The sequence below is a fragment of the Lynx rufus genome, unplaced genomic scaffold (genome assembly GCF_022079265.1).
Source record: "Lynx rufus isolate CCGP_SWC_20201006 ecotype Redwood Valley unplaced genomic scaffold, mLynRuf1.p SCAF_3, whole genome shotgun sequence".
In the NCBI taxonomy this organism is placed as follows: Eukaryota; Metazoa; Chordata; class Mammalia; order Carnivora; family Felidae; genus Lynx; species Lynx rufus.
This window is the reverse complement of record NW_025814845.1, coordinates 82,372,595-82,399,119: the sequence shown is the minus strand read 5'-3', so window position 1 is coordinate 82,399,119 and position 26,525 is coordinate 82,372,595. Positions and strand designations below refer to the sequence as shown.

The 26,525-nt window shown below is 37.1% G+C and overlaps 1 protein-coding gene across 3 annotated transcripts in view; it reads right to left on the bottom strand.

Moving 5' to 3' along the window:
- BANK1 (B cell scaffold protein with ankyrin repeats 1) overlaps positions 1–26,525 on the bottom strand; it is a 318,965-nt gene that overhangs the window by 39,142 nt on the left and 253,298 nt on the right. For 2 of the 3 annotated variants that reach the window (XM_047090764.1, XM_047090766.1), the window contains exons 8-10: positions 9,592–9,667; positions 5,550–5,861; positions 715–1,011 (exon numbers count right to left, since the gene is read on the bottom strand). In XM_047090764.1, coding sequence (XP_046946720.1) covers positions 715–1,011; positions 5,550–5,861; positions 9,592–9,667 — 685 coding nt within the window. The remainder of the gene's footprint in view (positions 1–714; positions 1,012–5,549; positions 5,862–9,591; positions 9,668–26,525) is intronic. The other variant, XM_047090765.1, reaches the window with a different exon arrangement.

Sequence of the window (26,525 nt, the reverse complement as noted above, 5' to 3'; positions counted from 1 at the left end):
CAATGAGCTGATAAATAAAAGTCATCTTGCAGACACTATGGATTCATGGAGTACATCCAACCAAACAGTATAGAAGAGTGCTGGAAAATAACAATAGAGTATACTTTGCTGAGCCTATAGATATACAAAAGCTCAACAATTTTTTAGTTTTTTTTTTTTTTAATTTAGATTCAACTCAGTAGAAAATGAGGAAGAAGAATTGGAGTCTAAAATGCAGTAGAAATTCTACAGCAGATAGTTGGGGTAAAAAATTAAGAGAGTAATTGGAGTTGCATATCTGAGATTCTAGTATTCACAACTTTTTCAGTTTTTAAAGTTGTTTTCAGTGGAATTAGGAGCAAAAAGTAAAGTTGTGGTAAGAAGTACTTCCCTCTTTTTCGTGTATTGCACATTATTCATAGGAGGTGAGCTTTCCTCTTGTAGAATTATAGAAAAAGTTTCAAATAGAATTTCTGCACATAAGCTGTGGTTTCATGTCTTTGGGTAATCTGTCAAAACTACTCTTCTTAATGAAGAACTAGAAACCAGAACCCTATCGTTATTCTTATTCTCTTTATTCATTGTGTTTCTATATTTAAAAATGTGCCAGTAAAATTCACCTATGACTTGAAAAGAATATTTCATCCATGGGGTTTTTGACTCCACCAAAAAATAGGACAACTCCTCCCACCCTCAAAGCATTCACACACACACACAAACAACAAAAAACATTACCTTGAGCTATGTAAGGTGTGGTTTCCTCTTTTGGAGGGATATTTGTGGGTCGAGGTGTAGGGGCAGGAGGTCTGTTTATTATAAAAGACCAACTCCCATTTTTTTTCTTTGTACTCATATTGGCCAATATCATGTCATAATCACTGTCTTCAATCTCAGCAAATGTATATGGGTCTTCCTCTTTCTCCTCTTCATTTTCTCTCCTTTCTTCTTTGGTCTCACCTCCTGTTTCCTGTCTTGCTCCGAGATCATACCAGTTTTGACTTCTTTCCATTTGGCCTTCCACCATTTTCCCTGCTTATGAAATATTTAGGTGGTGGTTACTCTTCTCTTACATGCAATATTACTGATGTCCTTCTGTCACTTTCTTGAAACTTCCCCCCTGAATAATTTGTATATTATCCTACAGATCTCTTTTCTTTTTTTTTTTTAATGTTTATTTATTTTTGAGACAGAGAGAGACAGAGCATGAACAGGGGAGGGGCAGAGAGAGAGGGAGACACAGAATCCGAAACAGGCTCCAGGCTCTGAGCTGTCAGCACAGAGCCCGACGTGGGGCTCGAACTCATGGACCGTGAGATCATGACCTGAGCCGAAGTCGGACACTTAACTGACCAAGCCACCCAAGCGCCCCTATCCTATAGATGTCAAAAAGAAGAGTGTCAAAAAGAAGTGTCAAAAAGAAGAGTATAATTTACTACCATTCTCCTGCAGTTTGTAATTGTTACCTTTGTTTAAAAAAAAAAAGTTTGTTAGAGGTGCCTGGCTGGCTCAGTCAGTAGAGCATGTGACTCTTGGTATCAGGGCTGTAAGGTCGAGCCCCACACTGGGTGTAGAGATTACTTAAAAATAAAATCTTACACCGTGTGAACTAATTGGAAGTAAAATAACAACTTAAAAAAATAAAACATTTCACAACTAGAAAAAAAATCTTAAAAAAAGTGTTTAAAACACATATTTCTTTGAAAACATATAAATAAGCATATAAATATATGCTAAATATAAGCACATAGTTTACAAGGGATTTAATACCAGAAAATTGAAGGACAAAACTAAGCCTCCAGTTCCAAATGCTTTGAAAACTTATTTTTCAAGCAGAATATGCTAAGATTTTTTTTTTTCCATTTGAAGTCATTTTACCATTCATAGGGCTTGCACTGGGTATTTTGCCTAACATTCAATTTCTCTGAAAATGACAGGGGGGAATAGCCAAACGTGCCATTACTCGCTTTCTTACAGTAAGTCTCACAGTGGTTTGACAAACTGAGTTTCAAAAACGTAACTCTTGATTTCTATAAACCAGCATGAACCTCATTCTTAGATAAAGGACATTGAAAGTAGGGTTTGTGACATGATGGCATGGATAATCAAAGGCTTAAAGATTAATTCATATGAAAAGACTAATCTTTTATGGTTTTAAAACTCAGCAAAATCTTTACATATATTTTAAAGAATGTATTAAAATATTTTAGTAGCAGTTATTTACAAGACAAAGTATCACATTCTTTGGTTAATGAGTATGAAAATTTTTATTAAAATACTTAAAATTTTTTAATGTTTATTTTTGAGAGAAAGAGAGAGAGAAAGAGAGAGAGAGAGAAAATGGAGGAGGGGCAGAGACAGAGGGACACAGAATCTGAAGCAGGCTCCAGGCTCTGAGCTGTCAGCACAGAGCCTGACATGGGTCTTGAACTCACGGACTGCGAGATCATAATTTGAGCCGAGATGCTCAACTGACTGAGCCACCCAGGTGCCCCAAACATTAGACTATTGACAAATGTTTTGCTTAAAGCATTAATGAAAACAATAAAATGGAAAGAATTAAAGTTATTGACTTAAAAATCATTGCTTTTCTGGGTTGTTCTGAGAGATCATGCATGTGACCTAAGGGAGAACTACTCTCCTTCCTCTTTGGTGACAATCTGACCAAATGATTTCTGGGTTACTTATGGCTATTTTAGTGGAAAGATGTGGAAGCTAAGGAGAATGACAAGTTATAGAACAAATAAAAATATATTATTTTCAGTAGTTCAGCAATTGTATGGGTAGGCTCATGAGGAGAGGCCAAGATCCTTCCCCAACCAGTCTTAGATCCGATTGTTTCAATTAGTTTAAGCCAAGAAGTAATGCCTAATTGCCTACCACCAACTTCCAAATCTGCATGATTTTCCTTTCTCCTTATGAATAATATGGTACTGAGATTTTGACTTCATGACTTCTGTTTCACTGACAGCATAACAGGTGAAACCAGATTAAGTGTGTGGGAAACATTTTTACAGTGTTTCATTTTTAGCGGAATGTGTCAACTATCTTACTTTTATCAACCCATTTCCTGAGCTGTTAAACTCTTTGTTTCTCCACCCACCCTCCTTCCCAACTCTTTCTAAAGTTGGGCTTGTAGCAGAAATAATACATTTTTCTTTTTTATTTCCCAATGTATCCGATTCTACTTTTCATGTCAGAGCGGGGCCGTAGCATTCTCAATTCAAGTTGTGCATCAGGAAATAAAGATGAAACAAAATCACTCCTATCATTCTAATTTTTGAAAAAAAACAATAGTAGCAGACTGTGTAACAAAGAGAAGAATCTTAAAAGCTGAGGAAACTGGTTTATAGAAGTATTTGATACAGTTTAATTACAGGCTTTATGGTCTTGGGTCTGAGTCAAAGAGGAATAATAGCGATTGTTGCCTTGCAAGTGTGTTCTGGAGAGAAAGAGGGACAATGTGTTCTTCATAAACTGACAAGTGTTCTATAGTGTTTTATATTATTTTTTTTTCCTCCAGCGAATATGTCCATAAATCCATCCTGGGGAATCTGATGCTTAGGATATGGAGAGGTGGCCCTTCCTCTTTCGGTAATTTGAGGGCATAAGGAAACTCATCCCAGAAAACAATTCTGAAGGTATCACTAGCTAAAATCAAAGACTCCACACAAATTCCCTGGCAGAAAGAAAGAAAGAAAGAAAGAAAGAAAGAAAGAAAGAAAGAAAGAAAAAAAGAAAAAGTGGTAGCTTCCAGTATTATTTTCAAAGGCTGTAATCAAAGAACTTTAAGAAAAAATATTGACATGTTATTTTCCATTACTTCCAATATTAGCCCGATGAAAACATGTGGTTAAAACTAACACTGCATATCAAATGTAAAAGTATAAGGTTTTAAAATAAAAAGTTGTGGATTTTGTTTTTTTGCTTCTTGTATTTGGTACTTTTCAGAAGATATACTTGCCAACATTACACTTCTGGTATTAGAAATCTGGTGATTGCTCTCTGTAGTTTTAGGCCTTCTAACCAACATACAGCATATAAAAATTTACATTAGGGAAAACACAATTTATTATTAGCTCCTTTAAGAGATTTAACTTGATGGAAGACAAGTTTGTCTTCTTTACAATTTATGTTAATAATTACATAAAATTATTCATATCTGTAAAAAGTGAGAAAATATACAAGAATTTTATTGACAGGGTACTGCTTACTTATGTCTCTCTCCCCACCCCCAGTATTGATACACCTACCTCCCTGATCTATCACAACGGTCTCTCAGAGACCATTGGCACGTAGTAGGTAATCAACACATATTTGTTGAATGAATGAAAGAATCAGAGGAGTGCCCATTAGGTTTTCCATACTTTCCATTAAGCAGGACTTTTCATCTCTGAGTACAGTGCATGACCTTAGTAAAGGTTTATGTTCATCAACTTGAACCTTTAGAGAGACAGGACCTTCAAGGATATAAATGCTAAATTTCATGGCTTCCAATTCACTTTTTGAAACAGTGTTTATTATACTTTATAGCCCTCTAGGATTCAACAGCTAAAGTACAATGGCAAACAGAGTTTTAATAATAGATATTTCTTTCACCTTATTAAAAGTTCATTGTAAGAACATTGTTTGAATTTGGAAAGTACGTGTAAAATAGTAATCAATAATGTCGGTGATCATTAGTGACTGTAAGAGTGAGCCTGGAGATAGAAGTCTGTTAGGCTGTTGAACATTCCAGCCAGAAAGCCCGATATGGAAGCTCCTGTCGATACTACCCACACCACCCCCGTCCGCCCCCTGACTCCTGCCCCCATTACACGTGGTAAATCTTGTATCTGGGAACAAATGCAATCACAGCCATTTAACTGTTCTTCCACGTTAGCAATATATTTAGTGTTCTTACGCTTTGGTCTCAGTGCAGTGTGAGAAACCCTTTACCACTTGCTTCCCCTGCAGCTACCAACTGAGTGACATGCCCAAGGTCATTTTCAAATCTGTAAAACGTTAGCCTTTTCCTTTGCCAGATGACTTTTTTTTTTTAAAGGAAAGTTGTCATTTAGTTTTCCACATGATGCTTGAGGTTCATGTTACATGAAGGAGTACAGACTCCTTCCAAGTTTTATTTCTCTACTTGAAGCTTTGTAATGAGACTGCTCTGAAAGAAAGGAAGGGAGGGAAGGAGGAAGGAAAGGTGGTAGGAAAGGGAAAGAAAGGGAGGATAGAGAGAGAGAAAGAAAGAAAGAAAGAAAGAAAGAAAGAAAAAGAGACAGAGGGACAGAGGAAGGAAGGAAGAAAAGAAAAGAAGGAAAGAAGGAAGGAAGAAAAGAAAAGAAGGAAAGAAGAAGAAAGAAAGAAAGAGAGAGAGAGGGAGGGAGGGAGGGAGGGGGGAGGAAGAAAGGGAAAATGAATGAATGGCAGGTATCTATCGCCTAATTTCTGAGGCGTTAAAGGAACAGCAAGAAAGTTGTTCTTGGGTTTAAAAGCTGATCTTCCCTGTACAGATTTGCCACTGCACTATATGCTATGGAAGCCCGTCAAACTTTTGTTGTTGTTGTTTTAACCCTTAAACTTACCCTGCAATGTGCAGTGAGGTTTTTCCAGTGGGAAGGCAGCAGCTACAGGTCGTGGAGGGGGGGAAGGTGGTCTGTTGCTGACGAGTGGCTCTCGTGAAGTATGTTCTGGATTGTCTCCAGGAAGGAACACATAGAAGTCATCATCATACTGGTTCGCAGAAGTGCCAACCCCAACCTCTGCTAGGCTGTGCTCAGCCTCTGTGCTCGATTCACCCTCTTTATCTTCCTTTGCCAGTTCATCTGCCTCAGCTCCTTCTGCCCACTGCCTGTATGTCTGTCCACCTTCAGGATGAAATGCTGGGGTCTGTATGGCTGTTTATGACGAAGACAGTAGATTTCATTTAAACACACCATCTGGAGGCATTTCATATTTTCTAATTTCATACAGAAGTGATCGTACTGCTAATAAAACTTTTATGATCTGATACAGTGGAAAGCTGACAAATGCATAATTTTAGCGAACAGTCATTCTTGGGCTTTTAAAATACCAAACGAACAGTTAAAGCTTCCTTATATCTTGCTACCTCACAATACGACGCACTCATACATACAATCACACTTGGATTCTCTAGAGTTATTGTTTGAGCAGATTCATATATGACTGCATGACCGCATTTTTATTAGAAAACAGCATAACTGACCTAAGAAGTGATAAGTGAGTTATGGAAAAGCTAAATTCAAGGAAAAATGATAAACCTTAATTGGCTTGTAAATAATGCAATAAAAGTGACTCTGTCCTCTTACTTAGTGACTATTTTAATATATAATTATCACCAGATTGTATCTTAACTCTTGAAAACATTACTTGAGGAAAGTGTTATTTTTTGGTGGAGAAGCATCCAAATCACCAATGGTAGGTAAATCTTTCTAAGATTCAGTTCCATCATCTATGAAATGCATCCTATCCTGAAACTTAACCAAATAATCCAAATTCCCTCCATCCTAAGAATCATGATTCCGTCATTTGTTTTTATAATGTACACAATAAATACCCAGGAAGAAAACTGAAAAAAGATACTATGATGCAGTAACTTCAAATCTTAAGATTTTGTTGTTTAAATTTTCATAAAAATTCCGCTTTAAATAAAGGATTCACAAAACTTTAAAACAACCTTGGTGGGGCGCCTGGGTGGCGCAGTCGGTTAAGCGTCCGACTTCAGCCAGGTCACGATCTCGTGGTCCGTGAGTTCGAGCCCCGCATCGGGCTCTGGGCTGATGGCTCAGAGCCTGGAGCCTGCTTCCCATTCTGTGTCTCCCTTTCTCTCTGCCCCTCCCCCGTTCATGCTCTGTCTCTCTCTGTCCCAAAAATGAATAAACGTTGAAAAAAAAATAAAAAAAAAATAAAACAACCTTGGAATCTCTAGATTGGAAGGAATATGTGAATTACTGTCATTGTCAGTGCAATAGACAAGCAAATGACTGTTGTTTTAGTATTGCTAAGCTGAAATACAGCTAAAGAAGCCAATTGGCAGAGTATGGAGAAAAAGGCCTTTTTTTTTTTTTTTTAAACAACAAAGAGTTATGCTGTAGAAACTTTTCAGTTATGGGAGAAAATCAGTCACGAAGAAAAATCGTGCCCATGATGGTACCCCATATTTCTATGTGGAATTTTATTTTTTATTGTTCTTTCTTTCTACATGAGAAAGAAGAAAGATACAGCTTCCGTATTAGAACTACAGACCAAGACTCTTTAATTAGTAGGTTGGGCAGAGCAACCAGCCATTCATTCTTGCACAGATCTCATTCATCTTTCTACCTCTAACACCAAACACCGAGCCCAAAATAAAGTAGTTTCTAGAAATACTGATGGAGTAGACAATGCAGTGACTGGAAAGAAATTACTGCTCAGGCTAGCAAAGGGACTTCACTATTTCCATCTGGGCAAATCGATCATCAACTATAGGAAATTACTTGTAGCCACCCTCATGTTTATGTATTCAGTATTTATGTTTTATGTTTACACTGTCTAAGCAACAGAGTCTCCTTGGTCCCTGTCAAAAATGCCCAAACCTGGGGGCGCCTGGGTGGCTCAGTCGGTTGGGCGGCCGACTTCAGCTCAGGTCATGATCTCGCGGTCCGTGGGTTCAAGCCCCACGTCGGGCTCTGTACTGACAGCTCAGAGCCCGGAGCCTGTTTCGGATTCTGTGTCTCCCTCTCTCTCTCTGACCCTCCCCCATTCATGCTCTGTTTCTCTCTGTCTCAAAAATAAATAAACGTTAAAAAAAAAAAATGCCCAAACCTGGAATCCAGCCCTGGGCGGGGGGTTGGATGTAGCAGGTCAGTGAGTTTTGGCAACTTCACAGTGATCGTGATACTAATGGAAATCTGCTTAGGTGTGCCATGCTCCCTGAATCCAGTCACACAGAATTTCCTAAACAAGAAAATTCCAGGTCCAAACGGTCTTTACAAATGAGGTTGTTCTCTATAAATAATTGAAATCATGTTTTTCTCTTTATAGGAAGTTCTTCTGAGGATTAAATTTCATAATAAATAAATGGTCATTATCAATGATGGCCTTTATCATCCGTTTTATTACTGTCAAAAATAAAAATAAAATGTATGGCTTTAAAACTCAGTGCATTAATTCATCACTTTAGCATTATTTTGTGTTATGCCATAACCCTTGAGGTTGTTTCCTGATTTGCCAAAGTATGCTAGTTAGGACATTATATTTAATTTTATCTGATTTGCAGATCAGCCTACCATTTGAAAAACTAGTGGTCAATAATGGTTACTGAGCATCAACTGTGCAGTGTTCAAAGGGCAATGCCCCAGGGTAAGAGCATGCTTGATATGTGAGATGTCACTGTGGCTGTGAACAAACAAGACAGGGGTCAGAGATGGGACCAAAAAGGTTATCCAGGGATAATCTTCAGATGATGATAAAGATTATAAGCATGATGAGAAAGTAAAGAGAAATTTGGAACAGAAAAGTGATTAGTTCCTTCACGAAGCATAGAGTATTAGGAGTAGCAAATGTGGAAGCTGCTATTTCAGGGTTTCTTAACAGCAGTGCTGCTGAGATTTCGGACTAGATAATCCTGTGTTGCGTGTGGTCTGCGTCCTATGCATCATGGGTCATTTAGCAGAATGGCTGGTGTCCACCCCCTAAATGCCAGTTTGGGAAGCTCCCTTCTCAAATCATGATAATAAAACAGCTTCTGTCCATTGACAAATATCGCCGGTTTTGAGTGGAAAATAGTCCTTCATTGACAACCACTGTGCCACTGCAATAATCCAAGGAAGAGCTGATGGCAGCATAGACTAGGGTAAATAATGAAAGATTGAGGAACCGCTGAATGCTGGCTACGCTGTGAAGGTGGAGTCAACATTATTATTATCCGACAGACTGGATGTGGGGTGAGAGAGGAAGTAAAAAAGCCAAAGGACTTCCAGGTTTTTGGACGGAATGAAACAAGGAAAGAATCTGCACTTACTGAAATGGGAAAGTCAGCAGGTGGTGTAGGTTTGAAAGCACCAAGCATTAGGGATTTTGGATTTGGAAATGCTGCGTGAGGGATGCCTTTCAGATGTGCTGGTGAAGGAAGTTATTGTATACCAGCGGAATCTGGCATAATGGGTAGTTATATACACGTAGGGAGACTGAATTAGCCCTCAGACATTAGAATATAGAACCACATCCTATGACAGCCAGGAAGGACCTTAGAGAGAGACCTAGTCCAAGCTTCTCATTTCCTAGCAGAGAAAACTAAGGTCTGAAAAGAATGTGACTTTGTTTTAAAAAATACTGAAAAAGCAGAGTTGTCAAATAGTCAAAATATTTGCATCAATCTGACTTGTGTATTCTCTCTGGGTAGGAAAAACTGGGGTTTGATTATTCAACACTGAACTTAATAGAAGTATTTCAATTGGCAAGATAATGTAGTAACATCTCTACTGTATTATAAATGAGAGGACATTTAGTTAATTAAATGCCTTTCCATGCTCTCCATGCACTCTTCAGTCTTACTTGACCAGTTACAGGTACCTTAATATAAATGTTACATATATACATGTATTCATAACATACAGGAATACTTACTAGAAGAATATGCAAATAATGAAGTAAAATCATCTTCATAGTCATTTTCTTGATCATTTCTGCTAACTTCTGGGATCTGAAAAAAAATGAATGTTTTTAATAATACCCATTCATCTTAAAAAAATTTTTTTTAATGTTTATTTTTTTGAAAGAGAGAGAGAGCATGAGTGGGGAGGGGCAGAGTGAGAGGGAGACAGACAGAATCTGAAGCAGGCTCCAGGCTCTGAGCTGTCAGCACAGAGTCGAATGTGGGGCTCAAACCCACAAACCATGAGATCATGACCTGAGCTGAAGTTGGACGCTTAACTGACTGAGCCACCCAGGGGCCCCTATCCATTCATCTTAATGCATCTGTATCATTACATATATCAAATGGAAAGTTAATATCTGTGGAAATAAGAAATCGTCTTAGTATTTCTTTAAGTACTTTGTTTATACTACATATCTCAGCTATTATATTCGTGCCAGCTACAATACAATTGTTCAATGACATAAAGTATTAAAAGTATACTGCGGCAATTAGACATTTCCAATAAATAATAAGTTGATTGAAAATGAAGCTTACTGCAATTACTTTAAGATTCAAAGCAATGGTCATGAAATTTAGGTGCAATAAATAAGATCTGAAAATTGAACACAACTATTTCTCTTAAAAACCACGCTCTTTCCTTTCTTTTAACATTTCTGGGGTGCCTGGATGGCTCAGTTGGTTGACAGCCTGACACTTGGTTTTGGTTCAGGACATGATCTCATGGTTAATGGGTTCCAGGCCTGTTTTGAGACTCGACAGCACAGAGCCTGTTTGGGATTCTCTCTGTCCCTCTCTCTCTGTTCCTCCCCTGCTCAGGCTCTCTCTTTCTTTATCTCAAAATAAATAAGTAAACTTAAAAAAATATTTCTGTATCTTTTACCAGTTCAAAAGACTTCTTAATTACATCAAGTATAATAATACAGTGAAAGCCAGTGAAACTGCAAAATGGCTTATTTTCCATCTTTTAAAAAGAAAAAAAGAAACAGACTAAGGGGATTTACGTTTGTTTTTCTGAAGTCCGTTCCACTACACTTAGAAGGGGGAATTACTGAGAAAAGACAGAAACCTGTTATCTCTGAATTGCTAGTCTTTGTTTATAATCTCTGAAGGAGACATGGGATGTACAGTAGTGGAACATATTGGTGCTCCTAGAGAAAGGTAAGTAATACTAGTGACAGTTGTATTTGTGCAAAAGCATCGAGAGAAAAAGATGGAGGTTGGATGCATCAATATAGGTCACATTTTGTTACCATGAACCTCAGGTGATTATTCAAATGATTTATGCTTTTGTTCTTACTACAACTTAAATGATTAGTCCATTTGCTCTGCATTTTAAATGTCCCTTTGTTTGTTTGTTTATTTGTTTATCTATTTAAATTGTTTTATTTTTGCGAGGGGAGGGCAGAGAGAGAGGAGGACAGGATCCGAAGTGGGCTCTGCGCTGACAGCAGGGAGTCTGATATGGGGCTCCAATTCACGAACTGTGAGATCATGACCTGAGCCGAAGGTCAATGCTCAACCGACTGAGCCACTCAGGGGCCTCTAGAACGTTCCTTTAAAAATTAGAAACATCCAGGGGCGCCTGGGTGGCGCAGTCGGTTAAGCGTCCGACTTCAGCCAGGTCATGATCTCGCGGTCCGTGAGTTCGAGCCCCGCATCAGGCTCTGGACTGATGGCTCGGAGCCTGGAGCCTGTTTCCAATTCTGTGTCTCCCTCTCTCTCTGCCCCTCCCCCGTTCATGCTCTGTCTCTCTCTGTCCCAAAAATAAAATAAACGTTGAAAAAATTTAAAAAAAAAATTAGAAACATCCATATTGAAACATTATTAAATTTTTAATAGCCTTGGTATGCAAGGGTATTTGAGCTATATATGGATGTCATCAATTTGATTGGTCAGTCACACTGGCCAATGGGAGCCCAATGGAATTTATTCTTCCTTCCTTCCTTCCTTCCTCTTTCTCTCTCCCTCCTTTTCTTTTCTTTTCTTTTCTTTTCTTTTCTTTTCTTTCTTTCTCTTTCTTTCTTTCTTTGTTTCTTTCTTTGTTTCTTTCTTTCTCTTTCTTCCTCTTTCTTTCTTTCTTTCTTTCTTTCCTTCCTTCTTTCCTTCCTTCCTTCCTTCCTTCTATTAATGCTATCCAGAGAAGCAACATGGTCTTTGATTTCCAGTGGAACCTTGAAAGTAAAAGTGTCTTTATTATTATTATTATTATTATTATTATTAGTTAACCTGGTGCAGAAGCTCATTTCATATTTAAATCATATTTTCCCCTTGGTGGACTCAATAAAATGCTAATATGAAAAGTCATATAACTTTGACATGTTGATTGATACTTGTATGCTTTGCTATTAAATGCATTGTTTAATACAGACATTCTTTGTTTCCAATTAGCCTCACCTCTTTATTTCATAAGATAGATCAAGAATATGTTTAAAAATCCATAATACTTTTAAAATCATATCCAGGAAGCTTTTACTAGAATAACAGGGATTGTTTTCAAAGATTTCAGAAATTATGTAAAAATTTTCTACATACTATATTCACAAGCCTAGACATTATGAGCACAAAATCTGTGAACGAATAATGAGACTGTGGGCAAGCATGTAGATGTATGTGTATGTACTGAGGTTAAAATCTAATGGAATCATTTTTATGTTATAAGCTATATGACATTTGTATTAGTAAACAAGCAAGCCCAAAAATGTACTGAAGGAAGAAGCTTTCCAAATTTAAAAAGGAGCTAAGTTTGACAGGTTTTGAGCACTTTTATAACTATCATGCAAAATTGACATTTTGTATATTGGGCTATGCAGAGATTAGTCGTTTTCTCAGGAATGAAAGATCTTTAGAAATGTTTAAATGACAAAATAGTTGTTTCTTACCTGAATTCCTTATGCTTATAATCATATTTATTTTCAAAAATATGTTAGATTGGTGACATATTAATAACTGTTGAAGGAAATTGATGATGGTTTGAAAGACAAGTGTGCTGGCCATCTGACTTTAGTATTTGGCTGTGTGGTACAGTGGGCAGAGCATGGCTTGTGAAGTCAAACTAAGAACAAACCACAGCTCTAGGATTTATTAGCTGTGTTATATTGGGCAACTCTATATCTCAATATTCTATGCTGCCAAATGTGAATAGTATTATCTATGCCATCAGTTTGCTGAGAGGGCTAAATGAGAATAATGTAAGCAAAACACATAGTACCTGTAACCACATAGTAATTGCTCAATGAATGTAACCTGCACATGTTAGATTTTCCTTCATCCTACAAAATGTAATTCTACATTTAATAAAGTACAGTAATCACATCGATTTGATGGGGGAAATCATCAGGAATGAACCAATAGTTATTTAGCTTATTTCTTCTCAGTTGTGTGCCTCTAGAAGTTTTGCTGACAGAAAAAGAACTAGAATATAAACTTCGTATCTGATTGAAGTGTGGCAGTATGATTTTGTTATTAAAAATACTTTGATAATTTATAAGATAATAGAGACAGGCATGAAAAAGCAGTAATTCTTTAATAAGTTCCTTTTTCTAAAGCTAAAGTCTGACTTTATTCATTAATTTGTTAAATAAATATGCAGGCCTACTATGTGCTAACTACTCTGTTAGCAATTAAGGAAAATAAGTTAAAAATAAGAGACATAATTCCCATTCTCACAACTCTCATATTTTTTATAGAAGAGAAGACAAAATAATAAAATGATCAGAATACAATATTTTACTTACTTCACTACACAAATTCAGTCCTTAGAGGTGAAAAGGAGAATTAAGGAAGAATCAGATAATCAGCGCCAAATTTTATTAAGTTGCTTTCTGTATGAGGAGTTTGGATGAAAAAATTATCTTGATGCTTGCCATGAGTCCTACTTCTCTAAATGAAAAATTCAGCTTAAATAATGTAATCTATTAGCTGAATATGCTCAGTGTAATATTCCAGCCCACAGACAATGTTTAATGAAATTAAAATCATTCATTATCAAAGATAAACTAAGAAGAGAACGTGTTGACTAAGGTTTATAAAGCTCCACATGGCTTGGCATCCAGCACTGTACAAATTGATCATAATATTCTGATTTTGAGGGAGTGAATAAAAACAATCTTCACATGGCAGTTGGTTTCCAAATCTTGTTATGAGACTCTGAAGATATTATAATTAGCTTAACTCTTGCCCAACTTTCCACAGTGTTGACTTTAAACGATTTTGCCAGCTGTAAAGCACATGGCAGTCTGTGGAATGAGAGTAAGAAGACATATATGTTCGAAGAATAACAAATTGGCCTGTAACATTTTATATTTTACCCAAAATGTATGTACTAAGCTGCAGAATCCGAGATAATATTCCAATGGAAATAATAAAGAGTATACTTACTAAATGTTAAGAATAATGAACAATGTTTTACTAAAGCCATGAATAAGAGTCTCAAAAAAGTTTTTTTGAAGATGAATTGTAGGAGTATGCTATCTTAGCTCTCACTACATCTTTTAAGAGGATTTGTTTCTCCTTAGGCCATCTAGGAATATGGTCTAAAAGCAGAATCTTCTAATTTCTTATGAAAATTCTCTCTTTTTTGTTTAAAGTTTATTTATTTTGAGAGAGAGAGAGAGAGAGAGAGAGAGAGAGAGAGAGAAGAGAGCATGTGCATGCATGTGGGAAGGGGAAGAGAGAGAGGGAGAGAAGGAATCCCAAGCAGGATCCGCTCTGTCACCACGGAGCCCGACACGAGACTCAATCCTACGAACCATGAGATCATGACATGAGCTGAAATCAAGAGTCAGATGCTTAACCTACTGAGCCACCCAAGTGCCCCACAAAGTTCTCTTTATATAATAGGAATTGGAATCCGGAGTGTAAAAATTAAATAGGAAGTCCACCCATGATTGGGAGAAGAAAAAGGAGAATAAAATAGATGCAGAGCTGTGAGGGGGGAAAAGTGGACATTTTCCTTAGTACGGACCAAAATTTCGTTAGAATAGCCTGAGGAAATATGTTTCAGGTTTAGACAAGTTTTGACCTTAATCTCTGCCCATGATGCAGCTCTGACAACTGCCATAAACTTTAGGCTTGGCTCCTGACCCTGTCACCACATTCTCGCTCTATTTTGGTAGTGTTTGTTTCAAACCCACCGCAGTTGTGGCTTCATCGATCAGGCACTTGCACTGTTATTGGACCATATACTTGGTTTGACTTCAGCCATCTCTGTCACTAAAGTGGGAATGGTAAAATTAAAACTCATTCCTTTGTTAGGATTGTAGTTGTAAATGTAAAAAATAGTTAATCTTCATTTAAAATTATAGGATCCAAAGTCTGAAAGGAGCTTGTGGATAATTGGTTTATTCTCTTGTTCACACACTGATATAATATTAAAACAATGTGTCACAATGAAAATGTAAGGATTTAGATATTTTTCCGACTAAAAGTTGTTTTTCTATGTAGTCTATAGTCTGCACTGCCCCACCCTCTTTACAAGTTGGCTTTTCCTGGGTTCCATGCTTGTCTGTTCTCACAGAATGCATTTTCTTTAGGTGATCTTATTCACTCTGCTGTCTTTACTTTATATCTATATCATGATGATTCTTGGATATATCATTTGCTTCAAACTATTCTAAGGTCTGTTGTCTACGATTCAGTCAAGGATATTAGAATGAACAGTCATAAAAGCAAAGGGGAAAACCTAGAGGGAGAGATACCAGAAAAATCAGGAGAGAGAATGGTTGTGTCTACCCCAAAATTCATATGTTGAAATTCTCTCAAAGAAAATTTGTATGTTGAAATTCTCTCAAAGTGATGGCGTTAGGCATGGGGGCCTCTGGGAGGTGATTAGGTCACAAGGAAGGGTCCTCATGAATGGGATTAGTGCATTATAAAAGTAACCCTACAGAAATCCTTTATCCATTCTACTGTATGAGGCTACAGTGAAAAGGTGGCTATCTATGAACCAGGAAGAGTGCCCTCATCAGATATTGAATCTGCTGGGACCATGTTCTGGGAATTCTCAGTTTCCAGAAGTGTGAGAAACGAGAGTTATTTATAAGAACAACTTATACAGTTTTTGTTATGGCAACCTGAATGGACTAAGAGGATTTCAAGTAAATCTCAATATTACACGATTCAGAAGAGTGAAAAAGAACAACTATGAAAACAGTTCATAATATTTTTCAGTCAAGGTCACTGGTGAGGGAATTATAATGGAACTGGGTAAATTCATACTGGATTGAAGAATCTTAAAGAGTAAAGTGGAAGTGAAGAATGGAAGGCAACATGTATAGAGTTTCAAGAACAATGATGTGCATAGGGAAACTCTGCTTAAAATTTTTCAAAAAATGAATTAGACATGTCAGCAAACATGTTTTATTTCAGGCAAGGGCTATGAAGATAGTAGGTAATAACACCCAAAGCACACATGCACAAAACATGGTACTTGCAAGAGTGGGATATGCAAATATGAAAATTGCATGATCCAAAACCTCAAGCATTTTACAACTGTGGGTAAGAGAAGGAATATAGATAAGGCAAAACAAAATAAGCTTTTAAAATATACGTATATGTGAAAAATGCAACAAGACACAGAGAAACAGAATCATTTTGATTAAGAGGATGGAACAGCGAATATTTCAGGGTAGGTGGTGTTGAAAAGTATTGAAACTGAGTTTTAAAGGGTAAGTATGGTTTTAATCTGTAAAGAAAGGGAGGAAGCAAATTCTTGGCTGGCTGGCAAAAGTGACTGAAACAGCAGGACGACTTGGTGAATGGTTCCTAGTTGGTTTGATTAAGTTGCAAGGAAGGATATATTTGAAATGCCAAGATGTGTTGGTACATTAAGATTTTATTTTATAAGCTTTTAAAAGTTCTTGAGTAAGTAATTATTTCCCAAGAAGTGGGAAGTAGCATATTCCTGCCTATATTTGAGAAAAATAATTCTTATGACAGTGGGTAAGAGGAAAGGGTACTATTTTAATAACCAAGGTGAAGAATATTGAGGACTAAAGAAAATACTTAATGAAGAAGGCAGATCTAATAAATATCAAGGAGATGAGACGAACAAGATTTTTTACAGTTTTGATGCCAAAGCCCAGTTGAAAAGGGGTCAAATATGGCAATGTAAATTTCTGTTCAGCTCAATGCTATCTGGTACCCTCTAGAGAACTCTTGTCATTTAGAGATGAAGGCACTGATAAAAAAACATCTTTTCTATGAAATATGAGGTCAGAGTCTAAGGTCAAGATATTTACCAACACCTTAGATAAGCTTTGCATTATTTCATGCAACATATAAAAATATATCTGGAATGGGTACATGGCCATTAAATGATGATTCTTCCCATTTCTTTATGAAGTTAAGAAGCTTACCAATTTGGGAAAACAGAAAGCACAAATATGGTGGTCAAATAAACTTTCAATTTGGTCAGCAAGACTCTTTTTTATTTTTTATTTATTTTTTTATTTAAATTTTTTTAATGTTTATTTATTTTTGAGAGAGAGAGAGAGAGAGAGAGAGAGAGAGAGAGATGGAGCATGAGCGGGGGAGGGGCAGAGAGAGAGGGAGACACAGAATCCAAAACAGGCTCCAGGCTCTGAACTGTCATCACATAGCCCGACACGGGGCTTGAACTCATAGACCACGAGATCATGACCTGAGCCGAAGTCGGACACTCAACCGACTGAGCCACCCAGGCGCTCCAAGACTCTTAACTATGAAACAGGCTGACAGAACTTAACTGAAGAATAAGTACAAAATCCAAATTAAGTTATAAAGATACCAAAAGAAGTGCTTAGATACAAAAATTGAACAACAAACTATAAATTATACTCAATCAAATCTTACTATATTTTTTTCTTGGAAATGAAAAAAATTAAAGACTTGCCATGAAATTATATGGGTTGATTGGGTATTGGGGGCTTCTGAACAATACACTGAAAACAAGAACCATGTAGTTGCACCCCTCATTCAGAAACGAAGTTAAATGCAACAGAGACATCCAGAAAGAAAGGGTTTAGTAATAAAAGAGAGAAGAACACAGAGAGAAAAATGTCAGAGACAGTCAGAAGGAGGACGTAATCACAGAAGTCAATGGTCAAATCTAAGAGAATCATTCTTAATGAAAATTTCTTGATTTCAGAATGGTATTCAGAACTCAACTAAAGCATCTTGAAGAAGAATGACTTTTTGGTACAGGAAATTTGATCAAAACATGCGAAATGCAGGGAAATTCATAGTATGTGTCTATACATTCCATCTAACATTTTCAAGCATTACAATTGACACCAACCTTGGTTAATCAGCCAACAGATATTTACTGAATATTTGCTATGTGCATAATACTGCAACACTATGAAAATTTTCCAGGGAGTATACAAAATTTGTTACACATAATATGTCGCCAGGATGCTGAACATTTAGCTAGGAAAATGAAAGTGAAATGTATAAAACAATTGCAGTCTCTGAAGTGTTTGGTTTTACTAAAGAGTGCAATAGAAGGTAAGAAGAATCAAATCATTCTAGGTTGGGATAACTAGAGCTGGAATTTGAAAAATGGGTAGAATTTGAGAGTTAAATCTTGAATCTAGTCCCAAGAGCTAATGGATGAATAAACTATAGATGAATTGGTGGAATAAGAAAGAATGTGGGTATTCTTGGTAAGGAGAATGGTGTAAGTGAAGAACCTGTGAATTTTGATACAGTGAGTGGAGTTCACATTTGTTTATTATGTCTGAATTGTGGAATATTGGAAATATTTGTGGATTATGGTGATGATGGTGATTGATATTGCTATTAAACATCCCATCTATAAATACATGTTATACAGGTTAAGAGTTTGAGTCCAGAAGTAATGTCAGACAAATCTGGATTCAAATCTGACACCTCTATTTAGTACCTATGTCAGCTTCAGCATATTCCTCACTCTTAGCTTCTCTGGGTGTAAAAAACAGCATAAATATACCTCATGTCACAGGATTATTGCAAATTTTAAATAAGAAAGTATTTATTAAGCATTCAGCATAGAACTTGCCACATAGCACTAAACGACTGTTATCTCTATTATCTTCATTAAGATCATTATTTTATTACAGAATGACCTTTTATTCATATTTTCATATTTATGAAAATAAATGTGCCCTGTTTTTTCATATTTAAGCTGTGTTTATGTCAAAATTTATATTCATTTATAAGATTGAGTAAAGATCAGTTCTACTCAAGTTGGAATATAGAGAAAAAAAAATAAAGACCTCCAAATAGTAGGGATTTTTTTTGTAGTTTACAATTAAACAAAGTGCTTATTTTGGAGTGTGAGGAATTATAAAAGATGTGATGGTGATCAATATTGGACCAATTAAATGAATGGAAATTAAGCAGGGGTCCTTGGTATGATCATGTAGGCTATACATGGAATTTCTCCTGGGGTACTTTTCCCATGGACTATGATATATAGAGCACCCTAAGAACCGGATGTTAGCAGACTTGAGGAAAGGGCCTCTCCAGTGATTCTTACAGTATGGAATTCACAAATAAGTTATATTTGATTTTATGATGTTGATACCACAGCAAGGACTTGTATAGTCCTAGAATATCTTCTAGCTTAAATGACTGATGTAAGGGAACACAGGTGGTAGCTCAGAAGGGTATTTCTTAATGGGTTTGCCAAGAGCATGGAAGAGTAAATTGGACATGGATGAGGCTCAAAGCACACAGATGAGTAGTTAAGAAGAGACTAAAGAATTTGGTTTTAATAAACCATGAGCCTGTAATTGCTGCATTCATTACCTTAACTCTGTTTTTCTATTCCTATAAGAAGAACAAAAGCACATATGTGACAGCAGCAGGAAGCTTTGCTATTCACAATTCTAAAATCTTGAAATAAGTTTTAGTTTCAAAAGCCTAAGCTAAAAAAAAAGGTAAAGTTCTGTAGAGGAAATGCAAAATACCGTGAGGTCAAAAGTATAAGTCATTATAGGTTGTTTTGAATGCTCCAATAAACTCAAATTAAAAAAAAAACATGCTTTTGTTTTGAGGAAAACTAGATAGACACTAAATAATGGATGGGTTTACATGTTTCCAAGCTGCGTTTAGGTTGGTCATTACTACAAGTCACTTTTTCTTTTTTTTCTAAGGCTTGGATAATCTGAGTGAGGGTCGGGGAGAACCAATGGAAAAAACCAAGCTGAATTTAACAAAAGGCTAGCATTGTCATCTCCACAGTTGCTGGACATATCATTTATCTGAAAACAGAGGAGCAGGTGGTTTCTGAAATCCAAGCCAGAAACAAACACTAAATATCACTTAGAGGCCCAGCAGTTTCCAACAAAGATTATACTCTTCAGTTGTTAAATAATAAGTATTATTGGACATGTGAAACAAAAGATCCTTTAAGTTTACATTATTACTATCAGAAAATAAGTGTTTTTGACAAATTAAACAGAACGATTCTTAAAGCTTATATTGTTGCAAATTTATTCGAAGTAGGTGTTTATGTGGCTGGAATAGTCCCTTGCTTCCAAACACAGAATTAGAAGAGTCAATTCTTATTGATCAGAGCATTTAAAACATGGAAGATAAACAGAAAAGGTGAATCATAAATTAATGAAGACATGGTGGGAATGTAAATACAATTTCTAGCCTCCAGCTTCAATTTGAAGGCAGGTGACAATTCAGAAGAGGCTGTTCCCACAGAAAAAGTCACTACAATAAAAATACACAAAAAATACACATTTTATATATGTGGATTCAATTTTTTCTATATACTGAAACGCACCATAGTACTCTGCATTTCCTCTCACTTTACAATGTTATATTTAAATTGTGGAGTTTAACTAGTTACACTCTCAAAACCATTCAGTAGCAAAGCACTGTCTCATAATCAGAAAAACCTCAACGAATAATTCACTTTATTAAAAGCCACCATTTTCGGGGCGCCTGGGTGGCGCAGTCGGCTAAAGCGTCCGACTTCAGCCAGGTCACGATCTCGCGGTCCGTGAGTTCGAGCCCCGCGTCGGGCTCTGGGCTGATGGCTCAGAGCCTGGAGCCTGTTTCCGATTCTGTGTCTCCCTCTCTCTCTGCCCCTCCCCCGTTCATGCTCTGTCTCTCTCTGTCCCCAAAATAAATAAACGTTGAAAAAAAAAATTAAAAAAAAAAAAAAGCCACCATTTTCACCCCATCTCAATTTCCCAGGTTCCCTTCAAATCAGTTATCGGAAGACCTTTCCCATTCTCATTAACTTTGTTGAGTACATTGGCAGGACGTTAGATGTTACCTAAATAGGAATCTATTTAAGGAACATTACAAAAATGCATTTTATGTCTTCCAAACAACTAAAAATGGTAGTAGAATAAATTTGGTAAGTTGATAACAAAACTTGTTGAAAGAAATTTTCAGTCCATTTAAGGTAAAATAAAATGGAAAACCTTTGTGGCAGAAGAAACAGCATTGTCATATGTTAAAGAAATATACTTCCCATATACCCACACGTAAAATCAAAATAGAAGAGAATCAATAAAACCAATAAGCTCTCTTTGGAAGAAAAATGCCATTTTCTTTAGCTCAGAAATCTGAAAGCTTTTAACTTGTAACAATGAAATAAATTTTATCTTGTGGGGGCCCCAATCAAGACACTCAGGGTACTGTTCACAGTCTATCATTATGGTCAAATGAGCCTCATCCCACTTCCTTCCATCACTGAGAATTGCAAACAGTCTTGTTGTGAGAGGGTAGCTTAGCATTTTTAAACTGCAGGTGATTTATTTACCAGATTTCACTTGTGAAAATAATTCCTAATTTTCACATTCATAACCTAAAAGAAATCAGGACTGGCGCTCCTGGGGGGCTCAACTGGTTGAGCGTCCGACTTCAGCTCAGGTTCTTAACTCTCTCGGTTTTGTGAGTTCGGGCCCCACGTCAGGTCCTGCACTGACAGTGCTGGGGAGGCTGCTTGGGATTCTCTTTCTCCCTCTCTCTCTGCCCCTCCCCCACTCATGCTGTTTCTGTTTCTCTCAAAATAAATAAATTTAGAAATTTTTTAAAAAGAGAAAGAAATCAGGACTAGTGTAATGGAAATCAAGGTGTATCTTAATATGCATTTTCATCTGGAAGTAACTCCATGAGTGTGTAACCTAACATGAAGTTTAAATAAATTTACCTAATGCGGTTCACCTTTGGTTTTCCTTTTACATATCCTCTGAGCGGGATTTCTGGTTTTAAATGTAGACAGCTATTTTTTTCCAAATAGCTAACCATGGCAGTTGACTGAAAAATTGCTTCACAATAAGATATATATATAGTTTAAAATAGTCTGTTGAAATTTTCTTTAATGTTTATGTATTTTTGAAGGAGAGAGACAGAGCGTGAGCAGGGGAGGGGTGGAGAGAGAGGGAGACACAGCATCCGAAGCAGGCTCCAGGCTCTGAACTGTCAGCACAGAGCCCAATGTGGGGCTCAAACTCATGAACCGTGAGATCATGACCTGAGCCAAAGTCAGATGCCCAACTGACTGAGCCACCAAGGCGTCCCTAAAATAGTCTTTTTAAATTAAAAATAATTTCCTCTATAAATATGGCCAATTCATCTTTGACATAGCAACAAAGACAATACAATGGTGGACAGTCTCTTCAACAAATGGTTCTGGAAGAACCGGGCATCCACATGCAAAAAATGAATCTAGACACAGACCTGACACCCTTCACAAAAGTTAACTCAATAGGGATCATAGACATAGATATAAGATGCAAAACTATAAAACTCCTAGAGGATAGCCTAGGAAAAGCCAAGATGACCTTGGGTATGGTAATGCTTTTTTGGATGAGAACCAAAACAGTCCATGAAAGAAATAATTACTAAGCTGGACTTCATTAAAATTAAAAACTTCTGCTTTGTAGAAGACAACATCAAGAAAGTTAGAAGATAAGCCACAGACTGAAGGAATATATTTGAAAAAGATACACCTGATAATGGATTATTATCCAAAATACACAAAGAACTCTTAAAACTCAACAATAAGAAAACAAGTGACAGTTTAAAAAATGAACTAAAGACCTTGACAGATATGTCGCCAAAGAAGATAATACATACAGATGGCAAATAAACATCATAGGCCATCAGGGAAATGCAAATTAAAACAACAAAATATCACTATATACCTATTAGGATGGCCAAAAATCAGGACATTGACAACACCAAATGCTGGTGAGGATATGGAGTGATAGGAACTCTCATCCATTGCTGGTGGGAATGCAAAATGGTATACCTATTTTGGAAGACAAGTTGGAAGTTTCTTACAAAATTAAACTACGCTGTTGCCATACAGCATAACAATCTCACTCTGTGGTATTTACCCAAAGGAGTTGAAAACAGGTATACACATGCACATGGATATTTATAGCAGCTTTATTCACAACTGCAAAAACTTAGAAGCAACCAAGATGTCCTGTAGTGCATGAATGGATAAGTTGTGGTACCTCTAAATACTGGGATATTATGCAGTGCTAAAAAATCACGAGATATTAAGCTATAAAAAACATGGAGGAATCATAAATGGCTACTACTAAGTGATAAAAGCTAATGTGAAAAGGCTACATACTGTATGATTCTGACTATATGACATTCTGGAAAAGGCAAAACTCTGCAGACAGTAGAAAGATCAGTGGTTCCCAGGGGTTGGGGTCGGGGGGCGGGGAGAGATGAACAGGCAGAGCACAGAGGATTTTTAGGGCAATGAAATATTCTGTATGCTATTATAATGTTGGATATATAGCATTATACTGTTGTCCAAACCCACAGAATGTACAACACCAGGAGTGAATGCTAAGGTTAACTATGGACTTTGGGGGATTATGATGTGTCAATGTAGGTTCATCCTTGGTAAAAAATGTACCATTCTGGTGAGTGATACTGATGGTGGGGGAGGCTGCTATGTATGTGTAGAAATATGGGAAATCCCTTTACCTTCCTTTCAATTTTGCTGCCAGTCTAAAATTTCTTTAACAAAATAAAATCTATAAAAATTTAAAAGAAATTCCTATGCCACTAGACAGTAAATTTAATGTTATTCATTTTGTCTGGATGTGTCTCTGAAACTTTATACGGTAAAACTCTATAGAAATCAACAATGGCTTAGCATATATAAATATGATTACTAAATCACTAGGTCATCTAACTTTCTAGATTAATATTAACATTCTGTCTAGATATTTGAACCACTTTGCATTGTTATAGATCATGAAATTGAAACAGTAAGATAAGGACTGAACTACTTTACCTGGGATTTGCATTTATTAACAGTTGAATTAAGTGAATGAATAAAAATTTAAATATTATGCCCTATGTTTGAGGACATTTTGAAATTTACAAAGATATGTGCCTTACTAAATAGTTGAGTTGCTCATCATACTAAAGGTTGTCTCTAAAGAACTACAACAATGGCGGGGCACCTGGGTGGCGCAGTCGGTTAAGCGTCTGACTTCAGCCAGGTCACGATCTCGCGGTCCGTGAGTTCGAGCCCTGCGTCAGGCTCTGGGCTGATGGCTCAGAGCCTGGAGCCTGTTTCCGATTCTGTGTCTCCTTCTCTCTCTGCCCCTCCCCCGTTCATGCTCTGTCTCTCTCTGTCCCAAAAATAAATAAATGTTGAAAAAAAATTTAAAAAGAATTACAACAATGGCAAAGAAACTTCACTTTTTAAATTTACTTATTTAAAAACAGTTATTAATAACCTAACAAATAGCAGAAAATATACCAGGAGATAAAATTGTAAGAAAGCATAAATTTCTCTTAAAAACACAGACATCCAGGGGTGCCTGGGTGGCTCAGTCGGTTAAGCGTCCGACTTCGGCTCAGGTCACGATCTCACAGTTCGTGAGTTCGAGCCCCGCATCGGGCTCTGTGCTGACAGCTCAGAGCCTGGAGCCTGTTTCAGATTCTGTGTCTCCCTCTCTCTCTGACCCTCCCCCGTTCATGCTCTGTCTCTCTCTGTCTCAAAAATAAATAAACGTTTAAAAAAAAAAAACACAGACATCCACATAGATGCTTATAATACATATGAGAGGTGTAACAATGTGATTACAAAAAATAGTAACTTACATAACTATGTACCAGACACAGGTCTAAGTTCTGTACTTACATTAACTTATTTAATCCTCAAAACAATTTTATGAAGTAAGTTTGATATTGCAAGCCTCACTTAATGAATGAAAAAATAGGCACAGTGGGGTTAAATGACTTGTCCAAGTTTACACAGGTAATGCCTCTTATTAGAGGGCCTGAACAATAATGAAAATAAGTAAATAAGCATACACAAGGAAGAACATGAAAAGTCATCTAAAGGTGCTATGAATCAAGAGTTGCAGGGATTCACAGGAGAAAGAGCTGACAAAAATTTGCAAGAAACCCACAAGTCTCAGGGCGATAGCTGGCATTTGACCCATCTCTGAGAGCGTTTAAAAGCAGGGATAGAGGCAGGGGTTGGGCATCCTGGGCTGTCAAAGCAACATAATCAAATGTGGACATGGAAGACCAGAGGTTGTGTTCACACAGTGGGTTGTCCAGCTTGACTAAAGGGTAGGGCAACTGACGTCTGTCTGTGTATGGGGTGCAGGCAAACCCTAGTGGCACAGTCCTTCCTGTCTCCTCTGTGCTTCCAGCCTTCAGGTCGGGTACCTGGGAGTCAGCTGTGTGTCAGTGCAGGCTGTAGGGCACAGGCTAAGAGGAGTACTGTCTTAGCTATTATCTGAGTTAGAAGGAAACAGAGGTGCGCTCTTAGTCCCCAAAGAAGAGATGGGCGGAACAGCAATAATGACATTTGAAAGCACAAGCAAGACATCACAAAACCTTATCTGAGCTTTGCAGATGCCAATGGAGGAGAACTAATGGAGGCACTGGGTCCAGAGGCCAAAGCGAAGAGGACTCCAGACTTCCCTGTTTATTTTCCTCTGCTACCCCTGCTTGCAAAGGAGCTAGGTGCTTTTTGAGAAGCAGGAGTCAGCTACGTTTTTACATTTGGCTTGGTACAAATACAGGAAAAAAAAATCTCTCATAAATGTTTCTTGTGTTCTGAGAAATAAAAAATGGGATGAATGGACATATGTTATAATCAGAGAATCTTGCTTTGGGCCCAATTTTTCAGGAAGAAAAACTGTTGTAAGATGAAAATGTTACAAGTAAGAACATATGGGTTTCACAGTAATATCAGTTGATAACTTAATGGGCTGTGTCTCCTTGGCAGCACAGAACTAAAGTGTGTGTGGCTCTTATTCCTTCTAAATCTACCGCAAGCAACATACACAATTACCTGTTACTATACTCATATCGCAAATGGGATAACAGAGGCAGAGTTTTTTTTTTAATGATTTGTTCATGGTCACTAGGGGAAGTGAGTTTCTCCTCATCAGGATTTTATCCACACTTCCTTTCTGAAACATATGTGATATGGGGCTACAGGCACTCCCTTTTGTCTCGCTGTCAAACAATGAGGGGAGCAGATTCCATGATTTAGAAAGGTTTGATTACTGTTCTCTACATTTATAAAGCAATTAATGGTTTTCAAGGCAGTTTCACATACACCGCCATCCTCCGGTCAGTCCTGCCACACAGGAGTGTGTGTCCAACAGAAGATAAATGTAGAGATGGGGGCTTGTCCACGGCTCTTGGTATTTAAAGCAGAGATTCAAATCCCGGACAACCCAGGGTTTTGGGGTTAGTATCTGTGGGTCCAAGTGCAATGCTCTTTACAATGTAAGATGGCACTTTCTATCTAAAAATCTGTACCATATATAGATAAAACTAAAAGAGACCAGTGAAAATAATAGATATTAGGAAGTGAAACTTTTTACTCAATGAAAAAATCATGTCTCATCAGAGTTCTATTCTATAAACGACAATGAGGGTTTAAAAATTGATGTTGGTGGTAAAAATGAGT